Source organism: Pan troglodytes, chromosome 5, assembly GCF_028858775.2.
Source record: "Pan troglodytes isolate AG18354 chromosome 5, NHGRI_mPanTro3-v2.0_pri, whole genome shotgun sequence".
Lineage (NCBI taxonomy): Eukaryota > Metazoa > Chordata > Mammalia > Primates > Hominidae > Pan > Pan troglodytes.
In genome coordinates this window covers 67,573,353-67,599,235 of record NC_072403.2, presented here as the reverse complement: position 1 = coordinate 67,599,235, position 25,883 = coordinate 67,573,353, and the positions used below count along the sequence as shown (strand labels likewise).

The 25,883-nt window shown below is 35.8% G+C and overlaps 1 protein-coding gene across 14 annotated transcripts in view; it reads left to right on the top strand.

The window, feature by feature from the left end:
- Positions 1-25,883, top strand: part of KHDRBS2 (KH RNA binding domain containing, signal transduction associated 2) — a 687,327-nt gene that overhangs the window by 370,434 nt on the left and 291,010 nt on the right. For all 14 annotated transcript variants that reach the window (XR_001718489.4, XR_008548534.2, XR_010158053.1 and 11 more), the window contains 2 exons: positions 8,400-8,527; positions 14,941-15,139. Coding sequence is in view for 6 of the 14 variants with exons in the window: in XM_016955743.4 (XP_016811232.1) it covers positions 8,400-8,527; positions 14,941-15,139 (327 nt within the window). In the remaining 8 variants the exon portion in view is untranslated. The remainder of the gene's footprint in view (positions 1-8,399; positions 8,528-14,940; positions 15,140-25,883) is intronic.

Genomic DNA, 25,883 nt, shown 5'->3' with positions numbered 1-25,883 from the left:
TTTGACTTTACCTAGACAAATGGAACTTGTTACTTTCAGAATTACAAGTCAAATCTGTCGTTTAATATTATCTAAACATTTATCTACTATCCTGAATTTAACCTGAAGAGTGATTGATTTTCTAGGGTAGGATGGATAAAAGCATAACACCAAGTACATAAGTTTTTTGTTGCTCATTCACAAGGTCTGAGGCCTTAAAACCTTGTGTGGCCAAAGTTAAATAAAATCAAATAAAACAAGATAGAAAATAAGCCTTTCCAATCTTCCTGCAAAATGTCTACATACTATCTGTATTGATACTATCTTATTCTCTGATGATAAGTAATGGGCAATGTGACCTTAGTAATGGGAAAATAAGATAAAACATTGTTTAGGTACAGACATTTACAGTCACTCACCATTTAAGATACAAAGCCAACAACATTTTGACTTTGTGATATCCAATCTTCCTTGATGAATAAGTTTTATAAAGCCTTTATACAAAACTTATGCAGAGCCATGCACCAAGCAGATGCTTAATAAATCTTACTTGACTGCTCTTTGACTACATTTTAATAATGCGTTTTTTCTGGTTCCGAGCCTGGGCTGATTAAAACTCACCCTGTGTTGGCTAAGAGATGTTATTTAATAGCATGTTCTGTTTTGCTAAATAACATCCACCACAGCGCTAGTTGTTTTCTGAAATAGCTTCCTACCCATTCCAACTTAGTTGCAAGTCTGATATTGGGCAGGACCCAACACTTCCCACACCTTCTTTACTATTCCGGTAAAAGTGCCCTAATCTGTTTGTAGGAGCTGAGAAAATTCCAGTTCTCTTTGTCATGGCCCGGAAAGGCTGAAGACTACATATCATTTCCCTACATATCATTTCCGATGATTTCTGAAAGTCTTGGCATTGCCAGAGCTGAGTATATGTTCACATGTTACCAGTGGCTATAAACACAGTTTTAAATGTGCAGCACCAGCATCCATTGTATCCTCAGAAGAAGGAATTTGGCAGGAAAATGGTCCCTCACTGCACCACCAGGTAGCCTATCTACACCTGTCATTACCTGGCATCCATATGCAAGTGAAATAATCTTCCCAATTTGTATTTGGGCAAAATGCCATCATAACAGATGGACATGAGTGTACGTAACTGGGAAATTATGCATATACATTAAATATGCAGACTATGAGCATAAGTCCTTTCTGGGAACATCCAAACATCTGTCTGCTCTGAGCTTTTGTGTATACTGTTTACACCATATGGTGTCACGGTGGGAGGGCCCTGTCAGAGAGGCGAAAAGGAGCACTCATGAATTTCATGGAAATTATTTCATTGGGGGAATTGGCCTTACCTTGGACAAAAGGAACATGTAAAATTATTGTGAATATCTTTGCTATTACTTCAAATAACAAGGTTTTAAAATTTATTTTGGTAGCAAAAAAGCAAATTATTTGGACATTACAGGAAAATAAATATAAAATCCAGATCAATTATAAAAAATATCTATGAGGCCAGGCACAGTGGCTCATACCTGTAATCCCAGCATTTTGAGAGGCTGACACGGGCAGATCACTTGATCTCAGGAGTGCGACACCAGCCTGGGCAACATGGCAAAACCCTGTCTGTACCAAAAATACAAAAAAATTAGCTGGGCATGGTGGCCTGCACCTGTGGTCCCAGCTACTCAGTAGACCAGGGTGGGAGAATCTCTTGAGCCTAGGAGGTGGAGTTTGTAGTGAGCTGAGATCATGCTCCTGCACTCCAGCCTGGGCAACAGAGAGAGACCCCATCTCAAAAAAAAAAAAAAGTCTATATATGATACGCATGTGCTATTTAAGCCCCAGTAGATTCTTTAAAGGTTCACTCTAATTTTAGTCTTTTCTGTCTGAAATCAAAGCCATAGATTAAACTAATCATCATTTTTAAAGCTACTTTATAACTCATCTTGTAAGAGGAATTTTCTTTGAGTGTGGATATTTTATTTACTGCAGGTATATGCCAAAACAGTAAAGCATTCTTTACTATTTGAAGTGTGGAATCCCAGTAATTTGTAATTCTATCTAACATACCATTAAGGTTTATCCCTAGATATAACTTACATTTTTTTGACAAGTGGAGCATTATCTTCATAATACGGGTAGGCCTAGGGATTATTTAAATTTTGTACTATTCTAGTTTTCCAGAAAAATGAAATACATATGTCAGTTTTTCTTTTATTATGTATTGATTTTTTTTTTTTTTTTTGAGGCGGAATCTCGCTCTTTTGCCCAGGCTGGACTGCAGTGGCGCTATCTCAGCTCACTGCAAGCTCCACCTGCCGGGTTCATGCCATTCTCCTGCCTCAGCCTCCCAAGTAGCTGAAACTACAGGCGCTCACACCACGCCCGGCTAATTTTTTGTATTTTTAGTAGAGACTGGGTTTCACTGTATTAGCCAGGATGGTCTCGATCTCCTGACCTTTTGATCTGCCCACCTCGGCCTCCCAAAGTGCTGGGATTACAAGTGTGAGCCACCACGCCCAGCCTATGTATTTATTTTTAATGACTGGAAATTAAATTTTCCACTAAAAATTAATGTTTCCGTTCATTCTAAATTGCCATAGCTTTACCTTCCTTTGTCTCTTTTGTCCTTATTCACATACTTAGGTAAATATTTGTCTATCTCTAACTCTTTATCTCTCCAGGATGTTTTAATACTAAAGTAATAAAACAATACTAAAATAATATTATGTAAGTATAAATTATCTCATTACCATTTATGAACTCATATTTTTACTTTTTAATGAATATATATGTTAGCAAGTTGAACATAAAATTTATAAATGCTATAAAACTATAACCACTCATTCATATGTGTTGTATGACTCCCAAATCTTAGAACTCAATACTATTCAAGTGAACTAATATGTAGTATATTTCTGATGATAATGTTTCCAAGCTAAACTTGGAATAATTTGTTTACTCAAATCTGCAAAGTTTTATATAACTGAAACATCAGCAACACATGCAACAAATAAACATCAACAGGATGTTCTAGTTTCAGCTAGACTCCTGTACTAGTGAATGAAGATTAATTCAAAGTTAGACTTAATGCTTAAGAAAGGACTGGAAAAAAGCACTATAATATAAAACTTTGAGGGTTTAGAAAATTGTATATGTTCTAAAAACAATGCACAAGAACTCATTTTGGACAAAGGTACCAAGAACGTACATTAGGGAAAAGACAGTCTCTTTAATAAATGTTGCTGGGAAAACTGGATAACCATATAAGGAAGAATGAATCTGGACTCCTATCTCTAACCATATACAAAAATAAAATCAAAATAGATAGAAGACTTAAATGTAAGACCTCAAACTATGAAACTACTAAAAGAAAACATTGAGGAAACTGTCTATGACATCGGTTTGGGGAAAGACTTCTTGAGTAATACTTCAAAAAGCACAGGCAACTAAAACAAAAATGGATAAATGAGATCGCAGAAAGCTAAAAGGCTTCTGCACAGCAAACGAAACAATCAACAAAGTGAAGAGACAATACACAGAATGGAAGAAAATATTTGCAAATTACCTATCTGATAAGGGATTAATAACCAGAATATATAAGGAGCTCAAACAACTCAATAGGAAAAAAGCAGATAATCTGAGTTTAAAATGGTCAAAAGATCTGAATAAACATTTCTCAAAAGAAGACATACAAATTGTCAACAGGTATGTGAAAAAAATGCTCAACATTATTAATCATCAGAGAAATGCAAATCAAAACTGCAATGAGATATCAACTCACCCCAGTCAAAATGGCTTTTCTCCAAAAGACAAGCAATGCTGGCAAGGAATTGGAGAAAGGGAAACTCTCATACACTGTTTGGTGGGAATGTAAATTTGTACCAGCACTATGGAGAACAGTAAGGAGGTTCCTCAAAACACTAAAAATAGAACTGCCATATGATCTAGCAGTTCCACTGTTAGGTATACATATCCAAAAGAAAAAAAAAAAGCAAACCAGTATATCAAAGAGATATCTGCACGCCCATGTTTATCGCAGCACCCTTCTCAATAGCCAATGTTTGGAATCAGCCTAAGCATCCATCAATGGATGAATGAAAAAAGAAAATGTGGTTGGTATACAGGATGGAATATTATTCTGCCATAAAAAGAATAAAATCCTGTCATTTGCAACAACGTAGATGGAAACTGTCGTCAGGTTAAGCAAAATAAGCCTGGCACAGAAATACAAATTTTACATGTCCTCACTCATATGTGAGAGCTAAAAATTAAAACAATTGAACTCACGGAGATAGAGTAGAATGATGGTTACCAGAGACCAGGAAGACTAGTGGGAAGGAGGGGGGAAAGTTGGGATGGTTAATGGGTACAAAAATATAGTTAGATAGAATGAGTAAGATCTAGTATTTGGTAGCACAATGAAGTGAATATAGTCAACGATAATTTATTGTATAATTTAAAATCACTAAAAGAGTGGAACTGGAATGTTCCTAACACAAAGAAATGACAGATGCTTGAGGTGATAGATACCCCAATTATGCTGATGTGATTATTACAAATCATATACCTATATCAAAACATCACATTTACTCTATAAAAACATATTATATACTCATAATAATTGAAGATAAAAATTTTAATAGCAAAAATTATAATGCACAGAATATGTTCAGTCTAGACAGTATTTAAGAGTTCAACTATCCCTAGATTTGGACGTTTTAAAAAATGTTTTCCGCCAGGCACGGTGGCTCACACCTATATTCCCAGCACTTTGGGAGGCCAAGGCGGGTGGATCACCAGGTCAGGAGTTCAACACCAGCCTGGCCAAGATGGTGGAACCCCATCTCTACTAAAAATACAAAAATTAGCTAGGTGTGGTGGTGGGCACCGGTAATCCCAGATACTCAGGAAGCTGAAGCAGGATAATCGCTTGAACCCGGGCAGCAGAGATTGCAGTGAGCTGAGATCATGCCACCGCACTCCAGCCTGGGTGATAGAGTGAGACTCCATCTCAAAAAAAAAGAAAAAAAAGTTTTGTTCCATATTTTTTTGTAAGCATTTAGGTGCCTCATTGCTATAAATAATGTGGCACATATGTTTTGATTGTCTAATCAGGAAAACCAGAATTTATTAAAAATCTGGGTAATTTAACATTTAATGATAAAGATATTGCAAATGATAAATCAACTATTTTCTGTGATATAAATTTGCATTAAAATTATGATTAGAAAAGTCCTGTCTCTATACATAATTTTACTGTTTTCTTACAGTCTTCATCCTTCAGTTATCACAAGTATGTGTAGTTGACACTCAAATGTACTCCTTTAACCCAGATCTGAATTTCTAAGATAAGCCTGAAGGTCTCTCTGACATTTTAAACGTAAGGTTATTCGAATCAAATATGAATGCTCCACCTTCAAATTTTTTTTCATTCCTCTTTTTCTCTGGCTAATGAGTCATTATACGTCTAGCTATTTCTGCACCTAGAAACTTCGTTTGTTTCTACCTTTCCCATTCATACCATATATTTTCTACTAGAGCACTCTTACATGGCCTGTGATTGCCCATATTCTCTCTCTCTCATACCCTACTACACACATGAACGCACTAGTCTTTTCATTATTGCCACAATTTCTCTGTGTCAGCCAATTTGTTCCAATTTCTGGCTCAAAATATGGTTTGTGTTTGCCCATCTTCATGAGTCTTTGTTATTTTCTTATTAAGTAAAGTATTGAAAAAATTGGGCAACATACAATTTATTTTCTTAAAAATACTCACTACCCTTTTTGGTCGTCAGTAATCAGTTTCATGTTTAACCATTCTCTAACCACTTTAAAGTAAAAGAGTAACAAGCAGTCCAATTTAATCATACATAGTATAAAGTATGTTGAATGGGATAGGCTCAACTATCATTATCATAAATGGATTTACCAAAGCTCTCAGCCTTGTTATCTTAGGAACTTGATTTTATCAGCAGTCCATATATTAGTTTGGGTCCTCCAAGAAGCAGATGTAATAATGGGATTAAACATATAAGAGTTATGTTAGGAAAATCTTCTTGTGACAAAAAAAGAATGTTTTAGCTAAGGCAAATCACATGGCAAATCTCAGAGTCAGTGTGGTGGAAACTATCTAAGGATATGGATGCAGGGAATCCTGAACAAATTGGCTTAGTCTGTGACACCATCTGATTAATATGTTGCTCTTCCTCTCTCTCTTCCCCAGCCTCCTTGACTTCATCCTTTTCCTCCTATACCTCATTCTTCTTCTTCATCTTCTTTATTATTATAAAATGAATAAGATCACATCTACATTCTTATATTTTCTGATTCCAGTGTAAAAAATATTTATGCTCTAAGGTACACTTCTATATATGTTGAATTAAATTGCAATTTGTTAAAATGTTTATTCTAACCCTCAGTCTTGCCAACAATGACAATCCATCTCTTCCTACAACTCATAAGCACCCCGAGTATCCATGTGTTTTCCTCAGAGAAGAAGCTGCAAAGATCCCCTTTGAAACTGGAAAACATTACATTGCAAAATTATGGGACTAATGTTTTATTTTGATAGTACCTGGTCAGTTCACTCAGTAGTGGCAATTCATTTTATTTCCTGATTCTAATAAAATAATAGACATGTTTATTCTTAAGTTGAGTTGTTTGAATGAGAAAATTAGGAGGTAGAAATTGAATAATATATGGCTTCTTAGAAACTATAATTTTCTACTCTATGTCTCTTTTGTCAGCTAACTGTGTTGAGACTATTATCACTATAATCAGGTGCTGAAGAATATAAACATGAAAGCAACATGCTGAAAATAAAATTAAGTGAAATGCTTTAGGGCTTTTTGCTTGTAATCTAGGCAGTTTCTAGAGCATGAGGTAAAGCTGTGCCAAAGAAATCCTTGTAGGCTGAATGCTTCCCTGCCATTTTCTAGACAGAGGTGTGTGGGTGACCCTACACAGTCTTCATCAATACCACACATATGCAGAGCTACATTGACATCATTTGTTGCAGATGATAATCTTAATTTTTATTCTCACTGCTAGGCCTCAAACATCATATCTGTTAGCCAAGCCTCTACAAATATAGTGTTAACTCCTAGACCCCTCTCTTCACCACTAGAAGAGCCACTAGATTGATTTCACTTAAACTATGTTTCCAGAATAATAATTGATCAGATTGGCCATTTGGCACAAATAACCAGTTACTCAATTTTGTACTATTCAACCAGGGGTGTGTGAGTGTGTGTGTGTGTGTGTGTGTGTGTGTTGATTAGTAAAAAGGGAAACAGGTGATACTGGCACTTGTTTTTTGAAGGTAGCATTTACCTTTAATGATTCAGCTCCACTCTTGGGTCCTCTTGAATTGGCTAGTGTGTTTCCACCCTGATAAAGGAAAAGGCCCTTTGACTTTGACTGAATCTCTGGTTGCTATTGTGAAATTTACCTTTTTCTCTGGCTCTCACTTTCCCTTAGCCTAATACTGGAACTCATAGAAAATTTGTTGTGTTTAAATATTTCACACTGCGGCCAGACACGATGGCTCATGCCTGTAATCCCAGCACTTTGGGAGGCCCAGGTGGGTGGATCACTTGAGACCAGGAGTTCGAGACCAGCCAACATTGCAAAACCCTGTCTCTACCAAAAATGCAAAAATTAGCCGGGCATGGTGGTGTGCCTGTAATTCCAGCTACTCCGGAGGCTGAGACAGGAGAATTGCTTTAACCTGGGAGGCGGAGGCAGCAGTGAGCCAAGATCATGCCACTGTACTCCAGCGTGGGCGACAGAGACTGTCTCAAAAAAGTAAATAAATAAATAATGAAAATAAATAAATAAATAAATATTTCACATCAAGCTGTTTAGTTGGATTCTGCAGCTGCTTGTTGTCTGAAGCAGGGACATACTATCATACTTCTTTACGGTTGTAATACATGCTCAGTATCTACTCTGAGCCCTTGGGATTGCCCTTTTTTGTTTATGCATCAGAAGCTATTTGAGTATCATGTAGTCATTCATATTCTACACACATTCATTCAAATGAAGTTATTTTGTAGTAATCGTCATATTAACAATCATAACTTTAGCACATTCCAAGTTCTCGTCTTATGTTGCTATCTTCCCTTTTCCAGCTAACACATCATGTGATATCTCAGCAAATCTAATGTGATGTCCTGCTGAGTACTTTCTTGATAAAAGAAGCAATTTCAATTTCTCTATATAAAAATAGGAACTTAAAGTATATACACTTTTTAATATCATTTTATATTTTTGCATATAAGTTTCCAGGAAACAAATGAAAAAAATTATTTCCTATTGCGTTTTGTTTTGTTTCTTTTTTGTTTTTTCCAACTCTGAGAACGGCATGTCCCATTTTTAACTCATCACATCATGTTTTTTCTCCAGGACTACAATGATGAAATTCGTCAGGAACAACTACGTGAATTATCTTACTTAAATGGCTCAGAGGACTCTGGTCGTGGCAGAGGTATTAGAGGCAGAGGGATCAGAATAGCTCCCACAGCTCCTTCAAGGTACACTCATTCTTACTTTAAATAAATTAAGGATGATGGCAGGCCTTTTTTGTCCTGCTTTATGTCATGATTATCACTAGCAGTAAACAACAACAACAGCCACAATCACTACCACCACAGCAAAAACAATATCGATGAAAGCTTATCAGGCACAGAAGAGCTTTACACATGTTAAGTTACCAAATCCTCCATACTAGGAGATAAATAGCATCTGCAGATGCTAGAGAAATTGAAGTAGAGAAAGGTGTATGAAATTTACCTGTGGTCACGTAGACAGTCTGACTCCAGAATTCACATTTTATACTTTTAACAACTACCCCTAGAAAATAAGGCAGCAAACCAGAGATTTTCTACTTTACTGTTCTATCCTCAGGATTAGAACACACACATGATACAACTATTCACCTCTTCAAACCAAGATACCCTTGTATGAAGAGAAAACTATAAACTTTTTCTGTGCTTTAAATGGTTCTTGAATTGATATAGTCTTCCCAGATAAGGAAATAGATAGATAGAGATACAGAGATAGATACAGATAACATATATGCCATCAGCCCAGAAAGCCAGAACACTTCTCGCATGGCTGATGGTAAGGATATTTAAAGTTCAGAGGGTATTTATAGCTCTTCTTGGTTATCAGAGAGGATTTTATTTGATTTTGCTTACTTTGCAAAGAAATTGCTATCTTTTTGTATTAGAATTTGTTTTGCAGGATTCTGAATTGTTCAAGCTTTTAATAGAAGGCATTGGTTTGAAAAGAGTCAATATAAAAAATACTCATAGCCTTCAGAGAACAACTATGTGATTTAATCATTCTCTTCATCTTGTTATAATTGGCTTTCAAATCTCTAAAGGACAGAGATCTAAATATTATTTCATATATTACATAAAATTATCTTAAGATATGCTAAGATACTTTTCAGATTCAGTTTGTTTACTTAAATTATACCTCAAATACTTTCAACCACCACTATCAACATAGCCACTGTTTGTAACACTTAAATCAAAAATATCTCAAAATGTTTCTCGCTGGTCAGAAAAAAAAGTTAAGAAAGATAAATTCTCAAATAAAATATCAAGGAATATTATTTACTAGAGGTAAAATGGGGTAATTCTGGAAATTCTATTTCACTAAAAGCAAAACTTCTGAATGTGTTCTAGAGCTTATTTATATTTTATCTTTAAAAAATCAAAAATAAGCTCTCTAATGCTGTTCAAGATCATTTGTTTATGCTAAGAATTAATGTGACATAATACAATACTGTACTTTTTTATGGGATGTTTTATAAAACCGTGTACATTTCTAATCTCATCTTGATGAGGTAAAAAAGACATCATTGCTAGTCATCTTTAATGGATTTAATCATAAGTTGAATCATATGAAATTGCACCTTTTGTAGTTCAACAAATGCCAATTTTACAGCTTTATGTGGTTGAACGTAAGTATAAATTTAGGATGCCTAGAGAGGGCACACACTTTTCTATTTTGTATGCCTTAAAATGCGGGGGTGGGGGGCATTAAAACAATGAATTTATCTGCATTTGATTTTATGAAATCATCATAGTAATAGATTTTGCTTTGTTATGGATATCCGTCAGTAGAATTTTGCATCTGGCATTTTTGAGTGGATCATATAAGATTTTAATTTCAGAGAAACCTTATTCTAAGATTTTAATCCATTTAAATAATTGAAAACAGGATAGTGCTTTATGGCCTGGATTTTAATATATCTTCTTAGAAGAAAAATTTGATTGAAAGATTTCACTATTTAATCCCATATAACATACAGATCTGATACTATATACATAAAAAGAAAAGAAAATTAGCATTACAAATTAAATTTCACTTCCAATGCTGTACTGATATCATTAGTGGTGCTAGCATTAACGAAAGGAAATGAAACAGAATTTTGTTGTCTTCTGTTTCAAACAATATGTTGAACTGTATCTACAATTTAAAATGAATAAGAGATATTCTTTTCCTTTTAAATTTCAAGAGAAATATCTCTGATACAATATAAAGTATGGAATATGTAAGTAGGAACATTATTACATTGTAGAAATACTCTTATTACTAGAATGCTAACCTTAATTTGGGAAAGAATGTTTAAGGTCTTTGCTCTTGTTTTGTTTTCTTTTGTTTTTGGACATCTAGTAAGAAGTTATGTTTTCTCCCTTACAAATCAATGTTATAAAAGAAAATAATAACTGAAAGTAAAAAGGGATTTATGAACATTTTATGTTAGTTTGGTTTGTCACAACTAATTGATCATTCCCTCTACAAATATTGATTTCATGCATATCAAGTGTCTGCATTCATTAATTACCCAATAATTTTCAATCAAGAAAAGAGTTAGATATTGTTTCACATAATTCCATTTCATCTCAATTTTTTCACCTCCCTGTTGCTCCTAAATACCTCCCTTAAAAGTATTAAGTAAGTATGATAGTTGGTATATGTGTTGACCTTGTGCATTTTTTAATAAGTAAATTCTTATCGATTGAACCCTTTTGTGCATGAAAGTATAGTAGAATGAATAAGCAGAAAAGCTCTAGAAAGAGAATGCCTGGGTTCTAAATCCTAGTTCTCCCACTTACTAGATGTTATTATATTTCATCAATTTAAGGATTCACGTTTCTCACATTTTGACATCTCAAAGTGATTGTCTTCTTGACATACATGGCATAGTCATAATTTAACTCAGTGTTTTCTCTCATAGTGTTAAGATAAAATAATTGTGTATCTTATAATGAATGAGATAAACAATAAGTTAAAATGTTGACCTTGGATATGTTATGTAATTATATGTTACAATTTAATTAATACAATAATCACTTAGAGACTTACAATAAAACATTAAATGTATTACATGTAAAGACATTTACAACTGTGTTGGATATTTAGTAAGTGCTCGATACTATATATTTGTTATTGCTTGAAAATTAAAGATTGGTCATACCAAATGCCCACAAAATAAAGAAAATAGCTTTACAAAATAGAAAATCTTATTAATAAGAGAACTTTGCATAACATGAGTTAACAATTGCTAATTTGAGTTGTTATGAAATTATTACTTTATGAAGTTATTTAATTACACTTATATTCAAAAAGATGATGTCTAGAATATTTTAAGCTCTATAATTTGTTGAAAATGTATTTAATTAAAACAATTTACATTTCAGTAATCCTATCTATGATAACTCTAATTTTCCAATAATAATGTATACCAGAGAACAAAGCATTACATCTATATATTGTAATAATAATTTATTTTGCATAATTGATGAATGAAAATATATGACATCTCTAACACACATCACCACTATATGTTGCAGTGAGTGCAGTCACTGAAAAACGAAACATCAGGGGTAAATTTTGAAGGCTTTTGTTTACCACGTTGAGAACGAATACATAGAACTAATAGAGTTTGTTAAAGAGGAGAGTAGTCATATTTGTTTATGCGAAAGACTACTCAATTATCACCGTGGTTGATGCAGAAGAGTTACAGTGATTGAGAGAGAGAGAGAGAGAGAGACAGAGACAGAGAAACCGTCTTATGGCAGGGGAGCCAATGAGAAAACAAGTCCATCATCCAAGGCAGATAAAAATGAGCAGCATTTGGAATAGACAGGGATAGGGCCAGATTAAAGATTAACATTTATATGAATTAATGCCAATTAAATGTTGGAGAAGAAGAGTTCCCCAAGAGAAAGATAAATTTTTGGTGTCTAGCCTGGTGAGAAATTGATGATATCATTAACTAAGAGTAGGTGAAGGATCAAATTAAATGAAGAATATAATTATTCTTGTAAATAATCTGAGCTCTGTGGATTGCTGGTGTGACCTTGGGCAGGTGACTTGTTCTCTCCATGCCTTAATATCTCAATGTATTTTTAAAATAGCTTAGAACTGCCCACGTGACAAGCTTGTCAAGATGCTTAAATTGGAGTATTCATTTAAGGCAGTGGTTCCCAAATTGGCCTGTATTTTGGAATCACTGGGAGCTCCCTGTCTCCAGAGATTGTGGTTTAATTGGCCTAGGGTATGGCCTGGAATTTGGAATTTTCAAAAGATCCTCAAGTAACTTTAACATGCAGGCAAGTTAAGAAACTTCTGATATAAGGAACACAAGCCAAGATATGGCATTATGTTAGGAAGAAAACAGATTATAGCCATCATCGGAGGTAGGGATTGCAGGGTGCAACCATGAGATCGAGGATAGAAACTGGAGACATCCAGATTCCAAAGTGGGTCCAGGAATAGAAGCCAGTGAAGGAGGATAACGAATAAGGAGGAATGAGGAAAAGTAGAGAAAAGCAGAGTCATAAAAGTCCAAAGAAACATTTTCCAAATAATAGTCCACAATCTTAAAAATAGTAGAAAGGTGCTGTGGCATGGAGACTGTAAAGAAATCTAGTGGATTTGGAAATCAGTAGGCTACTGGTGATCTCAGCCAAGAGCATTTTCAACAGAGGGTGAAAGCAAGAACTAGACTGATAACATTCAGTTCAGGAATGTAGAGGAAGTAAAGAATTAAACAGAAAATATTCTTTCAGCAAGTCAGACAAATAAACGACAGGATACTGTGGTGTGGTTTTAGCCAGAGGCAGTATCCTAAAAAAAGTGATTTGAATTAAATTGGAGGAGAGAACAATGAGGTTAATATTCCAGGGAAAGAACATAGTGGATAAGAGGTAATGAGTCAGGTTCAGGAGACAGGTTTGCTAGGGCTGTGTCTGGTAGTCAGTTGATGAAGGAAGAAAATGGAAAATTAGATTTGATATGAGCATCATATAATATTAGAGCAGAAGGAAGTACTATAAATTTAGAAATCTGCATTTTACTCATTAGAAAAAAATATCTATCTTAAGCCTAGGTAGTTATAATACTTACCCATGACTATTCAAGGGTATAGCGAAGGCTCGTGAATAGAGTAGGGTGACCATATAATTTATTGCCCACACATGGATATTTTTGAGAGTGTTAAAATGCTAAACTGAACAGGAAGCTAGGACAACAGTTATAAAACCTGGACATATGCTCATCTTGCTTATGAGGAAACAGAAATGTGCTTGGAGGAGCAGTGAAGGCAAAATTGGTTTTTACATCCCATTATATATTATCATGGTAATACAGAATACTGTATTCTCAGCCATGTTGTACTTGCAGCCAGCACTGGGCCTCTGGGTCTTTATGTTTCACCTTCTCCCAATCTAGGAGAGTATTCTTTATACATTAGACTCACAATAAGTTCTCTGATCATTTCTCTATTCATCAGCTCTATAATCTATTTAAAAATTTTAAAGGCTTTACCAGTATTCGTACCCTTCACTTATAAATGCTCACTTTTATTTTAAGCAAGAAAGAGCCATCTGACTGCTATTCATAGCAGACAGCATAACCTATGTCCCCATATGTGCCTACAGCCAAATACTGTGATTGTTGACATCTCAATGATCATCATTTTTTTCCCAGAGCTTCAGTATTCCCACTGAAAGCAGTGCTATCTAGAGGCCAACCTTTCAGACAAAATAAAAAGTGAAATAACTGTTCTTTTGCCCAAAGACTTCAGACAAACACTCAACCATTCTAAAGGCTTCAAAATGCCATAAAAATTGGCCACAACCATTTGATCTTACACTTTTAGTGCAAGTTAATTTTGTATCAAGAACTGCAATACAGAGTATTCAGTCTATTATTTTTATTACGGATACTAAAGTATTCCTCTAACACCATAGTTACCGTAAGAAAATATATTCTGTCAGGGACTGCACCAGTTCAGGGGGTTATAGGCATGATGATAAATCAGGGACAAAGAGTTGTGATTTCAAGTGATCTCAAACTTAAGCAGCTATAATAAACAGAATGATATCACTATGGTTAGATTTCCACATTTTATTTAAGTGCAGCCACCTTTTTTTTTTTTTTTGGTAAATGACAGCATTGTCCATCACTATCTGTAATCCCCAGCATAGAGGAGATGCAGACATCTGAAACCGCTCAGTTTCAGAGATGGTCCAGTGAGTCATATATCAGACGATGCTCTGATTTGTGTCTTCTTCGAGAATTTGGAATTTAATGGGGTTATATTCAGAGTGGGTTTTTGTTTGGGTTTTTTTTTTTTTCTGGCTTTGGGTTTTTAGTTATATAAAAGACAATAACAAAGTATTTTACATGGTTTTTATAAGAACTAATCATAGTCAGTGTTTACAATTATTGTCTTCTATAGATATCAACACACTTTATATCTTATATAATTTCTATTAAACGCATACACACACACACACACAGAGAGAGAGAGAAATTTGTATTTATTTCATTGTATGGAGGCTGTGAGATGAAAACTTTTTCTGTGATAGGCCCTTTTCTCTCATCACCTGTTTCTCATCTATACATGACTTGTTTCTCTTAGGGGCCGTGGGGGTGCCATTCCTCCTCCCCCACCACCTGGACGAGGTGTTCTCACCCCTCGGGGAAGCACTGTAACCCGTGGAGCGCTTCCAGTGCCACCTGTAGCAAGAGGTGTCCCTACCCCTCGAGCCCGGGGGGCACCAACAGTGCCAGGATACAGGGCACCTCCTCCTCCAGCCCATGAAGCTTATGAAGAATATGTAAGTACTCTTAAGAAATAAGTTGTAAGGATGAGTTAAATTGATTAGTTAACCAGCTACGTCTCAAACCATTTATATACCGTGAATATAGCAGGTAATGTTTGTTGCAGAAACGAATGTCATTTACAACAGAATTTAAGCAGTGCATTTAAATGAGAACATTTTGAGAAAAGGTTTCATTCTACAGGTGTCATCACTGTTAGTGCTAGTTAAAGAGCTTGTATTTTAAGAACCAAACTTATCCTTAGGAAGTTTGATCAGATTTCAAATGAGAAATAATTATAAACAAAAGGTGAATCGCCATGTATTCAGAGATTTCTGGAACTTGATAAATATTAGCATAAAACTCAGAAATATTTAACAAATCTAATATGATTACATTATGAACTTTGGGAGTATTGTAAGACCGTGTGGCTGGTCTTTCATTTATATATCTTGACTCTTTCTTTCACCATATTAAAGATGTGGATTGGCATAAAAAATTCAAAAAATATACAATGAATAGACAAAATGCAGTGTTTCCAAGCATCCCCCGCCCTTCCTATCTACTGTATCTTTTGGTCATCTTATGTATCTAAACATCTTTTAACCTTTAGTTCTGATTGTCAGTATTCCACTAATTACATTGTGGTCCTTGTGTCCATTTCTCCGACTAGATTGTGAAATATGTAAAAAGGGAAAATTTACTAATGGTGTAACAATAGGAAGTCTTCTGTAAATGTTTTTTTTTTATTATTATACTTTAAGTTTTAGGATACATGTGCACAACGTGCAGGTTTGTTACATATGTTTACATATGCCATGTTGGTGTGCTGCACCCATTAACTCATCATTTACATTAGGTATATCTCCTAATGCTATCCCTCCCCTCTCCCCTCACCCCACAACAGGCCCCAGTGTGTGATGTTCCCCTTGCTGTGTCCATGTGTTTCCATTGTTCAATTCCCACCTATGAGTGAGAACATACAGTGTTTGGTTTTTTTGTCTTTGCCATAGTTTGCTGAGAATGATGGTGTCCAGCTTCATCCATGTCCCTACAAAGGACATGAACTCATCATTTTCCATGGCTGCATAGTATTCCATGGTGTATATGGGCCACATTTTCTTAATCCAGTCTATCATTGTTGGACATTTGGGTTGGTTCCAAGTCTTTGCTATTGTGAATAGTGTCGCAATAAACATACGTGTGCATGTGTCTTTATAGCAGCATAATTGATAACCCTTTGGGTATATACCCAGTAATGGGATGGCTGGGTCAAATGGTATTTCTAGTTCTAGATCCCTGAGGAATCGCCACACTGACTTCCACAATGGTTGAACTAGTTTACAGTCGCACCAACAGTGTAAAAGTGTTCCTATTTCTCCATATCCTCTCCAGCACCTGTTGTTTCCTGACTTTTTAATGATCGCCATTCTAACTGGTGTGAGATGGTATCTCATTGTGGTTTTGATTTGCATTTCCTTGATGGCCAGTGATGATGAGCATTTTTTCATGTGTCTTTTGGCTGCATAAATGTCTTCTTTTGAGAAGTGTCTGTTCATATCCTTTGCCCACTTGTTGATGGGGTTGTTTTTTTCTTCTAAATTTGTTTGAGTTCATTGTAGATTCTGGATATTAACCCTTTGTCAGGTGAGTAGGTTGTGAAAATTTTCTCCCATTCTGTAGGTTGCCTGTTCACTCTGATGGTAGTTTCTTTTGCTGTGCAGAAGCTCTTTAGTTTAATGAGATCCCATTTGTCAATTTTGGCTTTTGTTGCCATTGATTTTGGTGTTTTAGACATGAAGTCCTTGCCCGTGCCTATGTCCTGAATGGTATTGCCTAGGTTTTCTTCTAGGGTTTTTATGGTTTTAGGTCTAACATTTAAGTCTTTAATCCATCTCGAATTAATTTTTGTATAAGGTGTAAGGAAGGGATCCAGTTTCAGCTTTCTACATATGGCTAGCCAGTTTTCCCAGCACCATTTATTAAATAGGAAATCCTTTCCCCATTTCTTGTTTTTGTCAGGTTTGTCAAAGATCAGATAGTTGTCGATATGTGGCATTATTTCTGAGGGCTCTGTTCTGTTCCATTGGTCTACATCTCTGTTTTGGTACCAGTACCATGCTCTTTTGGTTACTGTAGCCTTGTAGTATAGTTTGAAGTCAGGTAGCATGATGCATCCAGCTTTGTTCTTTTGGCTTAGGATTGACTTGGCAATGCGGGCTCTTTTTTGGTTCCATATGAACTTTAAAGTAGTTTTTTTCAATTCCGTGAAGAAAGTCATTGGTAGCTTGATGGGGATGGCATTGAATCTGTAAATTACCTTGGACAGTATGGCCATTTTCACGATATTGATTCTTCCTACCCATGAGCATGGAATGTTCTTCCATTTGTTTGTATCCTCTTTTATTTCCTTGAGCAGTGGTTTGTAGTTCTCCTTGAAGAGGTCCTTCACATCCCTTGTAAGTTGGATTCCTAGGTATTTTATTCTCTTTGAAGCAGTTGTGAATGGGAGTTCACTCATGATTTGGCTCTCTGTTTGTCTGTTATTGGTGTATAAGAATGCTTGTGATTTTTGCACATTGATTTTGTATCTTGAGACTTTGCAGAAGTTGCTTATTAGCTTAAGGAGATTTTGGGCTGAGACAATGGGGTTTTCTAGCTATACAATCATGTCATCTGCAAACAGGGACAATTTGACTCCCTTTTTTCCTAATTGAATACCCTTTATTTCCTTCTCCTTCCTGATTGCCCTGGCCAGAACTTCCAACACTATGTTGAATAGGAGTGGTGAGAGAGGGCATCCCTGTCTTGCGCCAGTTTTCAAAGGGAATACTTCCAGTTTTTGCCCATTCACTATGATATTGGCTGTGGTTTTGTCATAGATAGGTCTTATTATTTTGAGATATATCCCATCAATACCTAATTTATTGAGAGTTTTTAGCGTAAAGTGTTGTTGAATTTTGTCACAGGCCTTTTCTGCAACTATTGAGATAATCATGTGGTTTTTGTCGTTGGTTCTGTTTACATGCTGGGTTATGTTTATTGATTTGCTTATGTTGAACCAGTCTTGCATCCCAAAAAAAGTCCAGGACCAGACAGATTCACAGCCGAATTTTACCAGAGGTACAAGGAGGAGCTGCTACCATTCCTTCTGAAACTATTCCAGTCAGTAGAAAAAGAGGGAATCCTCCCTAACTCATTTTATGAGGCCAGCATCATCCTGATACCAAAGCCTGGCAAAGACACAACAAAAAAAAGAGAATTTTAGACCAATATCCCTGATGAACATCGATGCAAAAATCCTCTATAAAATACTGGCAAATGGAATCCAGCAGCACATCAAAAAGCTTATCCACCATGATCTTCTCTAAATATTAAATTTAACTGATGCAAGCCAGATCATTGTACTATGAAAAAGATTTATTTTGCCTTTAACCTCTCCAGCATGTCCATGTCATGATCTAGGTATTTGTTTCATTCAACTATCCATAAACATGCTGTCCTCTTCAATGTCTTATGTAAATTATTGCTCATTTAAACGTAAACTCTTCAAATATAGTTACTGTCACGTACTGGGCACTCAAAACATATGGACTGGTTAATAATCAAAATTTAACTATAAAATAAAGTGAACATAGTTTATAGCTATTCCTAAGAGCATATTAATTTTTAGCATGTATTCATTTTAGGAATAATGTTACTGAGTGTAAAAATCCACTTCTACTTGAACAGATGAAATGTGTTCATCTAAGTATCTTCACTACATCAAGTATCAATATTTAAAACCTTAGGCAATCTTAAAATTGCAAAACCAGAAACAGAAATCATATTCTACTCTGCAAACAAACCCACAAGGGTCAAAAAAAACTCAGGGACTAGCCCTGGTTCTGCCATTTCTTGCCAGAGACATAGTATGTGAAAAATAAGGAGTTGTTTAAATGAATTAAAAATCCACAACAAGGGTGGTAGGATCACTTTTTATCTTTGGGGAACTGTGTAGCTCAACAATCTTTATGTACGTTGTCACTATGGTGTTTTTGTCCTCCAAATAGAGGCTTAAACAGATCAGTTTTTAAAAATTAAGAAGAGAGAAAAACTTTTCAGGTAATAGTAGTTAGCATTGTTATTAATAGAAGAATTTACACAGCATGTTTGGGACTGTGAAAGAGAAGACTGGCAAAACAATTGTAGCCTCTCATGTGTGTTCCAATTTATAGTGAATACATCAGTAGAATATGAGTCAAGAGTAATCAACAAAAGCATAAAGAGTTTATGGAAATGTGGGTGAAAAGGGTTATATTCTAAATGGGAAAATTTAAGAGGTGAGTATGTTCCTTAGAAAAGATAACAGAAAATAGTAAAATATTAAATATTAGGTAATCTGAAATTATTACTTAGATTTTAAAGTACCCACTTGCTTTTATTTATTCAATCAGTCACTCACTGAGCCTCCATCTTATTTTAGGTGTGTTCTGAAGGTCCTGGAGACATATCTGTGAACAAATCAAACCAAATGTCTGCTTTCATAAAGCTTATATTTTAGTGGGAAGAGACAGAAAACAAACATATGTAAACAAATGAATAAAAATTAGTGAGGTAGAGATAAGTGCTCCGGAGAGAGGTGAGGAGAGTCCACTTCCAGAAAATGGGCAGTTAGGGAAGGTCTTTCTGAAGTGGAGACGTTTGAGCAAATGCTTAAATGAATTGAGGGTCTTGGCCAATTGGCTGCTTCTGTAAACAATATCCCTGGTAGAGGAAACTGCAAGCATAAATGCCCTGAAGTGGAACCTGTTTGAAATATTTGGGGATCAGCAAGGAGGACATTAAAGCTGGAGCAGAATGTGTGAGGGAGAGGTAGCAAATAACATTGGGGCAGTGGACAGGCCAATTCATGGTGCTGTTGGAGCGTGCAGAGGAGGAAAGTGGCAAGATTAGATTTATGTTTTGAAAGGTTTAATCTGCCTGCATCATGGATAATAGAACATGCGGGTGGAGGTAGGCACAAAAGTGGAAACAAGGAGACTGTTAACTGGTTGCAGTGCCCCCCCACCCACCCCATGACAGGATGATGGAGGGGATGAGAGGAGGTTCAATTCTAAGTGTACTGCAAAAATCATCTGTTAAGATTTGATGATGGAAAATATGTGGATGTGTGAAAGAGAGAGGAGTAAAGGAATGTGTTTATGAAGTAAAGGTGATTAGACTGAACGACTGGGTTAAATTGAGACACTGTTTGTTGAAATGAATATATCACAAGGGAAGTTGAAGTTTCAGTTTGAGATTCCTGAGTGTCACTGGGTGGACAGGATGTGGCATTTCAAAACAGACAGCAGCACCTCAAGGTCTGAATTCTAACTGTGACACTACCTGTGTAATTTTACAAACACTTTGAGGTTTGGATCTCTTCTATATAATGGGAATAATCGTTTCAGCCTCTCAAGACTCTATTGAAGATTAAAAATAAATATTCATAAGCACTTATAAGCATGCATAAATACCTAGAATATTGTTGTTAATAAAAGGTAACTATTACATAAAATTTTATCATATATAATATTCCTTAATTTTTGCTTGTGATAAGTTATGGACCCTTTGAAGTCATAGATATTAATAATCTATTTTTTGTGAGTTACTTAGGCATTATTGATTGCAAAAAGCAGAAGCACTTTGAACTTCATTTAGTAAAATTTTTAAAAAGCTGGCTCCGGGGGAAGTGTCATATGAATATAGGTTCATAAAATCCTGCCATAGGAATGCCAGGAATGCTATCTGGGCTTAAGAAGGTCTGTACCAGCTGGGCGCGGTGGCTCATGCCTGCAATCCCAGCACTTTGGGAGGCCGGGGTGGGTGGATCATGAAGTCAGGAGATCGAGACCATCCTGGTTAACACGGTGAAACCCCATCTCTACTAAAAATACGAAAAGTTAGCCGGGCATGGTGGTGGGCGCCTGTAGTTCCAGCTACTCAGGAGGCTGAGGCAGGAGAATCACTTGAACCCGGGAGGCGGAGCTTGCAGGGAACCGAGATCGTGCCACTGCACTCCAGCCTGGGTGACAGAGAGAGACTCGTCTCAAAGAAAAAAAAAAAAAAAAGGAATTAGAAAACTATAAGGAATCTCTCTTCCTATCTCATCTCTGTTTTCTCTGCATATGTGTTTCCTTTCCGTTTTATCTACATACTGGATTTTTTTTTGGCTTCTCTGAAAATGTGACTTACATATAGTAAAATACCTCCACCCAGGGCTGCCATGTTTTTATGTTCAGCTCTAGTCACCAACAGATACTAGCCTCTCAGTTCTGTGCCATATCCCCAGGTGGGAAAATGGCATTCAGCCAGGGTTGTCAGGTGTCTAGCACTAATCAGTCACCCTAACCATAGGGAAGAAGTCAACTGAAATTAGGTCTGGGATCTACCACTCATCAGCCACCAATGGCAAGGGGAGGGGAGGGGAGAAGTTTGCACAATATAAACATAGTTATTGGGGACCCAGCCCCAAGGACAATATGGGGAGACACTAATTTTTAGAGAGGAAAATGTGTTATGAGCTTGGCAGACATCCCAAAACGTATCTAGGAGAACATACTATTGATAATAGTAAAAAGTATATAGATGTATTTTTGAAAAACTGTTAATAGCATATTTTATGAAAACCTGTCTTGTATTATATTTTCATTATTTTTGTTTCTAAAAACAATTTAATGAGTAAGGTTTAATATGTGGCTGATAGGCTGCTGGCTGCAATCTTTGAAATCCTTAGTGCCCAACCCAGATTCGCGCTCAAGAGCTGCTACTCTCTGCTCTAATTTTAGACTATTGATTCCTCTGCAAGGGGTAAGAAAAACAAAAGTTTAAGTGTTTCAATAACAAAATAATAGCACCATGTTGAGTTGATGGTGAAAATCTCAAAGGAGTTCTTAACTTTCAGATAAAATTTCTTAGAAAAGCTTCCTTTTATTATAAATCACTCTATGAGTCAATTCACTCTTCAGACTTCTTTCTCCCCTGCTGAGCCTCAGCATTAAATTTCTGACCACATGGAATGTATTTAGGTAATCAAATCCACTCCTTGCAGCTGGCCTGACAAGAAACAGCTTACTGTAATTGAGAATGCTGTTTAAAACCATCATTAGTGTTAGCTGAGTCTTAAAATATTTTTGAATTTTAGTTTGTTACACATCGTAACCCAGACTTTAAATATTTTAAAGCTTTTTTTCATTGACCTTCTGCTAAGATGAGTAAATTTACATTTTACAGATCCATCTTCATGATTGAAGTAGATTTGGAGAATCAAAAATAATATTTCAACGACAGCTCCCATAGGACAAAATATTAAGCATTATCAGCTCTATCAGTGGATAATATGTTAAAAGAGAATAAATTAAAACTAACACTTTTGAATACCTCCTAGGTTCCAGTCACTGTGTATTAACTCACTTAATCTCAGGATAATACTATCAACTAGTTTTAGATTTTACTATTTTAGTAGGTAAAGAAACTGAAGCTTGAAACTGAGAATTGCATCCACTTTTCTGTCTCTACAAATTCTCTATCTGATACATTGTGTTTCCTCTCGGTAAAGAACCATAAGGTATCCTGTAAAGTACTTATCTCACAAAGAACTCACACAGTTTCACACAGATCATTTGTACTTCATACTCCCATCTAGACCACTAGCCAGTGTTTTAGTCCCCTCAGCAATACTTAGGACATCTCCCAGTATTTATACCTGCATGAAGACCTCTGTAGTACAGAGAACTCAATACCTCCAGAAACTAAGTGCTGGAAATATAAAAACTGTAGTTAAAGAGAAACTATCTCTACTCTAAAAAGGATGCCATCTAGTGGGAGAGATAGCATTAGTCCAACAATTAACATATATGTATTTGCTATATAGGGCTCTTATCTTACTCTACCCTCTATTAGAAGTCATTTGCTATTATCTTACTTACAAGATTTTATACATCCTAAAGGCAGTGTTTCTTAAATTTGCTTTATCTTTTCAGTTCTAAGTAAAGTGCTTTGAATTGAACCTACTTATGATATTTGGGGGAAAAGGTTATACATATGCACACGAACACATATATAAACATATATATAATGACAGTAGAACGCAGCATATAATAAGTACCAAATAGAAACTATGCATGCTCCAGGAAAGGGAATTATCACAGATGGCTATATGGCTGTTTTAGAAAACCTCTAAGAGGGTAAGAAAAACGACTGCAAGGAGACCAGGATAATAGTTATAACATTTAGAAGCAGAGAGAAGAGGGAGAAAACTCCATGCAGAAGGAATGGTAAAAGCAAAGACAAGAAAAGGAAACTTTCAAAGCAAGTCTAAAGAATCTGGAAGAACAATTTGGTGAAATAGAGTTTAAGATAGCAGGGAAATAATGGAGAGAAAAGTAGAGAAGAGTTACATATACCCTCAAGGCTGAGGTTGTAACTTCACTTATAATAAAATGCCACCTGAAGATTTCACAGCAGAAGGCAACCTGAGGTTTTGGGGAATTTTATAATTCTCAGTTGTCTAGGGTGGATTAAAGAAGAGGATGAAGGAAGAAGATTTAGGGAATTAACAATAGTGAGACTGACTGAGATGTGGCCCTAGCTATGACAACAGGGATGGGATTGGAGGTATTCAGGCCAAAGGTAAAGCTGAAGGTAAAAACAATAGGGTTTGATGTCAATTGCATTTGGGAGGAGTAAGAAAAAGCAAGCAGGCCTCACTCAAAGTTATGTTTGTACACAGGAATGGGTAAAGGAAGAGGCACAGGAAGGAAGGCCATAGTGGGGAGGGGTGGACAGTGAAGGAGTGACTTTGATGCTAAAGAAGCTCCCTCCATGGCTGTGGGAGGGGATTATAAATGTGTTTACATGGTCATCTCTCTTTGTTGCAAAAGTAAGGTATTTTATCTGCAATCCCCAGGTGACATCCTCACCTGTCACACTGCCCTTTGGGTCAAATGGTGGTAGAGTGGGCATGACTATCTGTGAAGAATAGTTAGTTAGAAATTCATTTAGTTTGGGTTTAGAGGAATATTTTGTTTGCATTATTTAGATATTGCTACTGTTCTGTTGTAGAAATATTTCCAGGAATACTCCTACCATCTCACATAGTGTTGTGACACAAGTATTCACAGATAGAGGTTTTACTGCTATTCCATTGTGAACTACAACACTGATACGGGAAGGATGTGGTTAGTGGAGGAGAAATAAGGTTTGAATTGTATTGGGCCAGAATATGCTCTGTGGAAAACTCTTTCATATCATTCAGCTCAGCTATGAAAGAGACTTGACGGAAGTTTCCCCAAATATCAGAACAATGCCAATGGCTATAACATAACCATCAATGAGTTGTGAAACAGAAATGCACTTTTTAAAACTATCCATAACAACTCTTTTTTTTCTATCAACCAGCTACAGAAAAATCCTTAATTTTGTTTCCTGTCTATAGAAAATATTATCAAAATCATTGTCATATTAGAAGATGATCAAAACGTAGACGTCCAAAAAGCATAGGGATTTGTTGACTAATAAAACAGAAATTCTATATTGTTTTCTAGATTTTGTGATGTTAATAGTGTTTTCAGGTTTAGAAAATTTACAGTTGTTATTGCTTTTCTCATTCAAAATAAATATTCACTTTCCTGCCAACTATGGATACATAATTTTTTAAATCTTTTTCTTAAAGAAGGAATACAAAATTATATAATTTTGAGGCCCCACAAACTTTGCATCCCACCCTGAAGAGGAAAATAATGGCAACATTTATAGGAAAATACACATCTCTATCGGGGGACAGAGCAGGGAGAGATTGTTTAAAGAAAAAACTGACTGTGTAACCTTAGTTTCTTGCTGGTACTAAAAGTCTGTTCTGTGCTTAGCTAGAACCAAGTTAGTGCTGTTAATTTCCTTGTGGAAATGCGGTCCTTTTAACAAAGGTTACATAGTGTAACAGTAACAAAGGTTACTGTTATGTGCAGGTAAAGGCACACAGCTTCTGGAAGTGTCTGTCAGAACATTTCACCCTGTGGAGACACACTGACAACATAAAAATCTGCTTATATAAGCACTCTCTTGTAACTCATATGTTGGTGTAGCTTTTTAAAAAAGCAGATAAAAAAGAAAAACAAAGACACTTCAGGTAGACAAAACAGTTTCCAGTTTCTAAAGACATACGTTTAATTTATTTTTAAATTACTTCATATTTTCTCTAAGGGTTAACACCCAGACATCAAGGAGGTGTATCGGGACACAACAAAGCAAGAAGAGATATAATTAAAATTCAGTTCAGCACGACATGAGAAATTTTGACTCCACAATCAATCATGCTAACCTAATGTATAAAAAGCATTTTGACAAATTTTTGAGAAGTTTCTCTTTTTATCAGCCTTAAGTAAGCCTATGGGCATTCCAGCCTATCCTATCATCTAATTCAGACTCTGAGGCATCCTTCCAGTAACAATGAGAGAACTAGAAAATTCACTGGTAAATCAATAGTCCTTAAAAGTTCCATAAATGAGTTCAGGCTGCCAACCCTCAGTTTCATGTGTATGGAACATTTTTTGACAGGAGAGGGAAATAGGTATTAAATGATAATTGAAATCAATTCTTGTGCCATTTTTGTGCAAGGAAAGATTATGAGCCTGATCTAAGGCATTTTGAGGGGAGCCACGTGTGGCTTTTTGTGTAATAGCCAAGAGCCTTTACCCAAAGAAAGCAGATTTTGTTAGAGTTTTTAGACTGGATATGTATTCC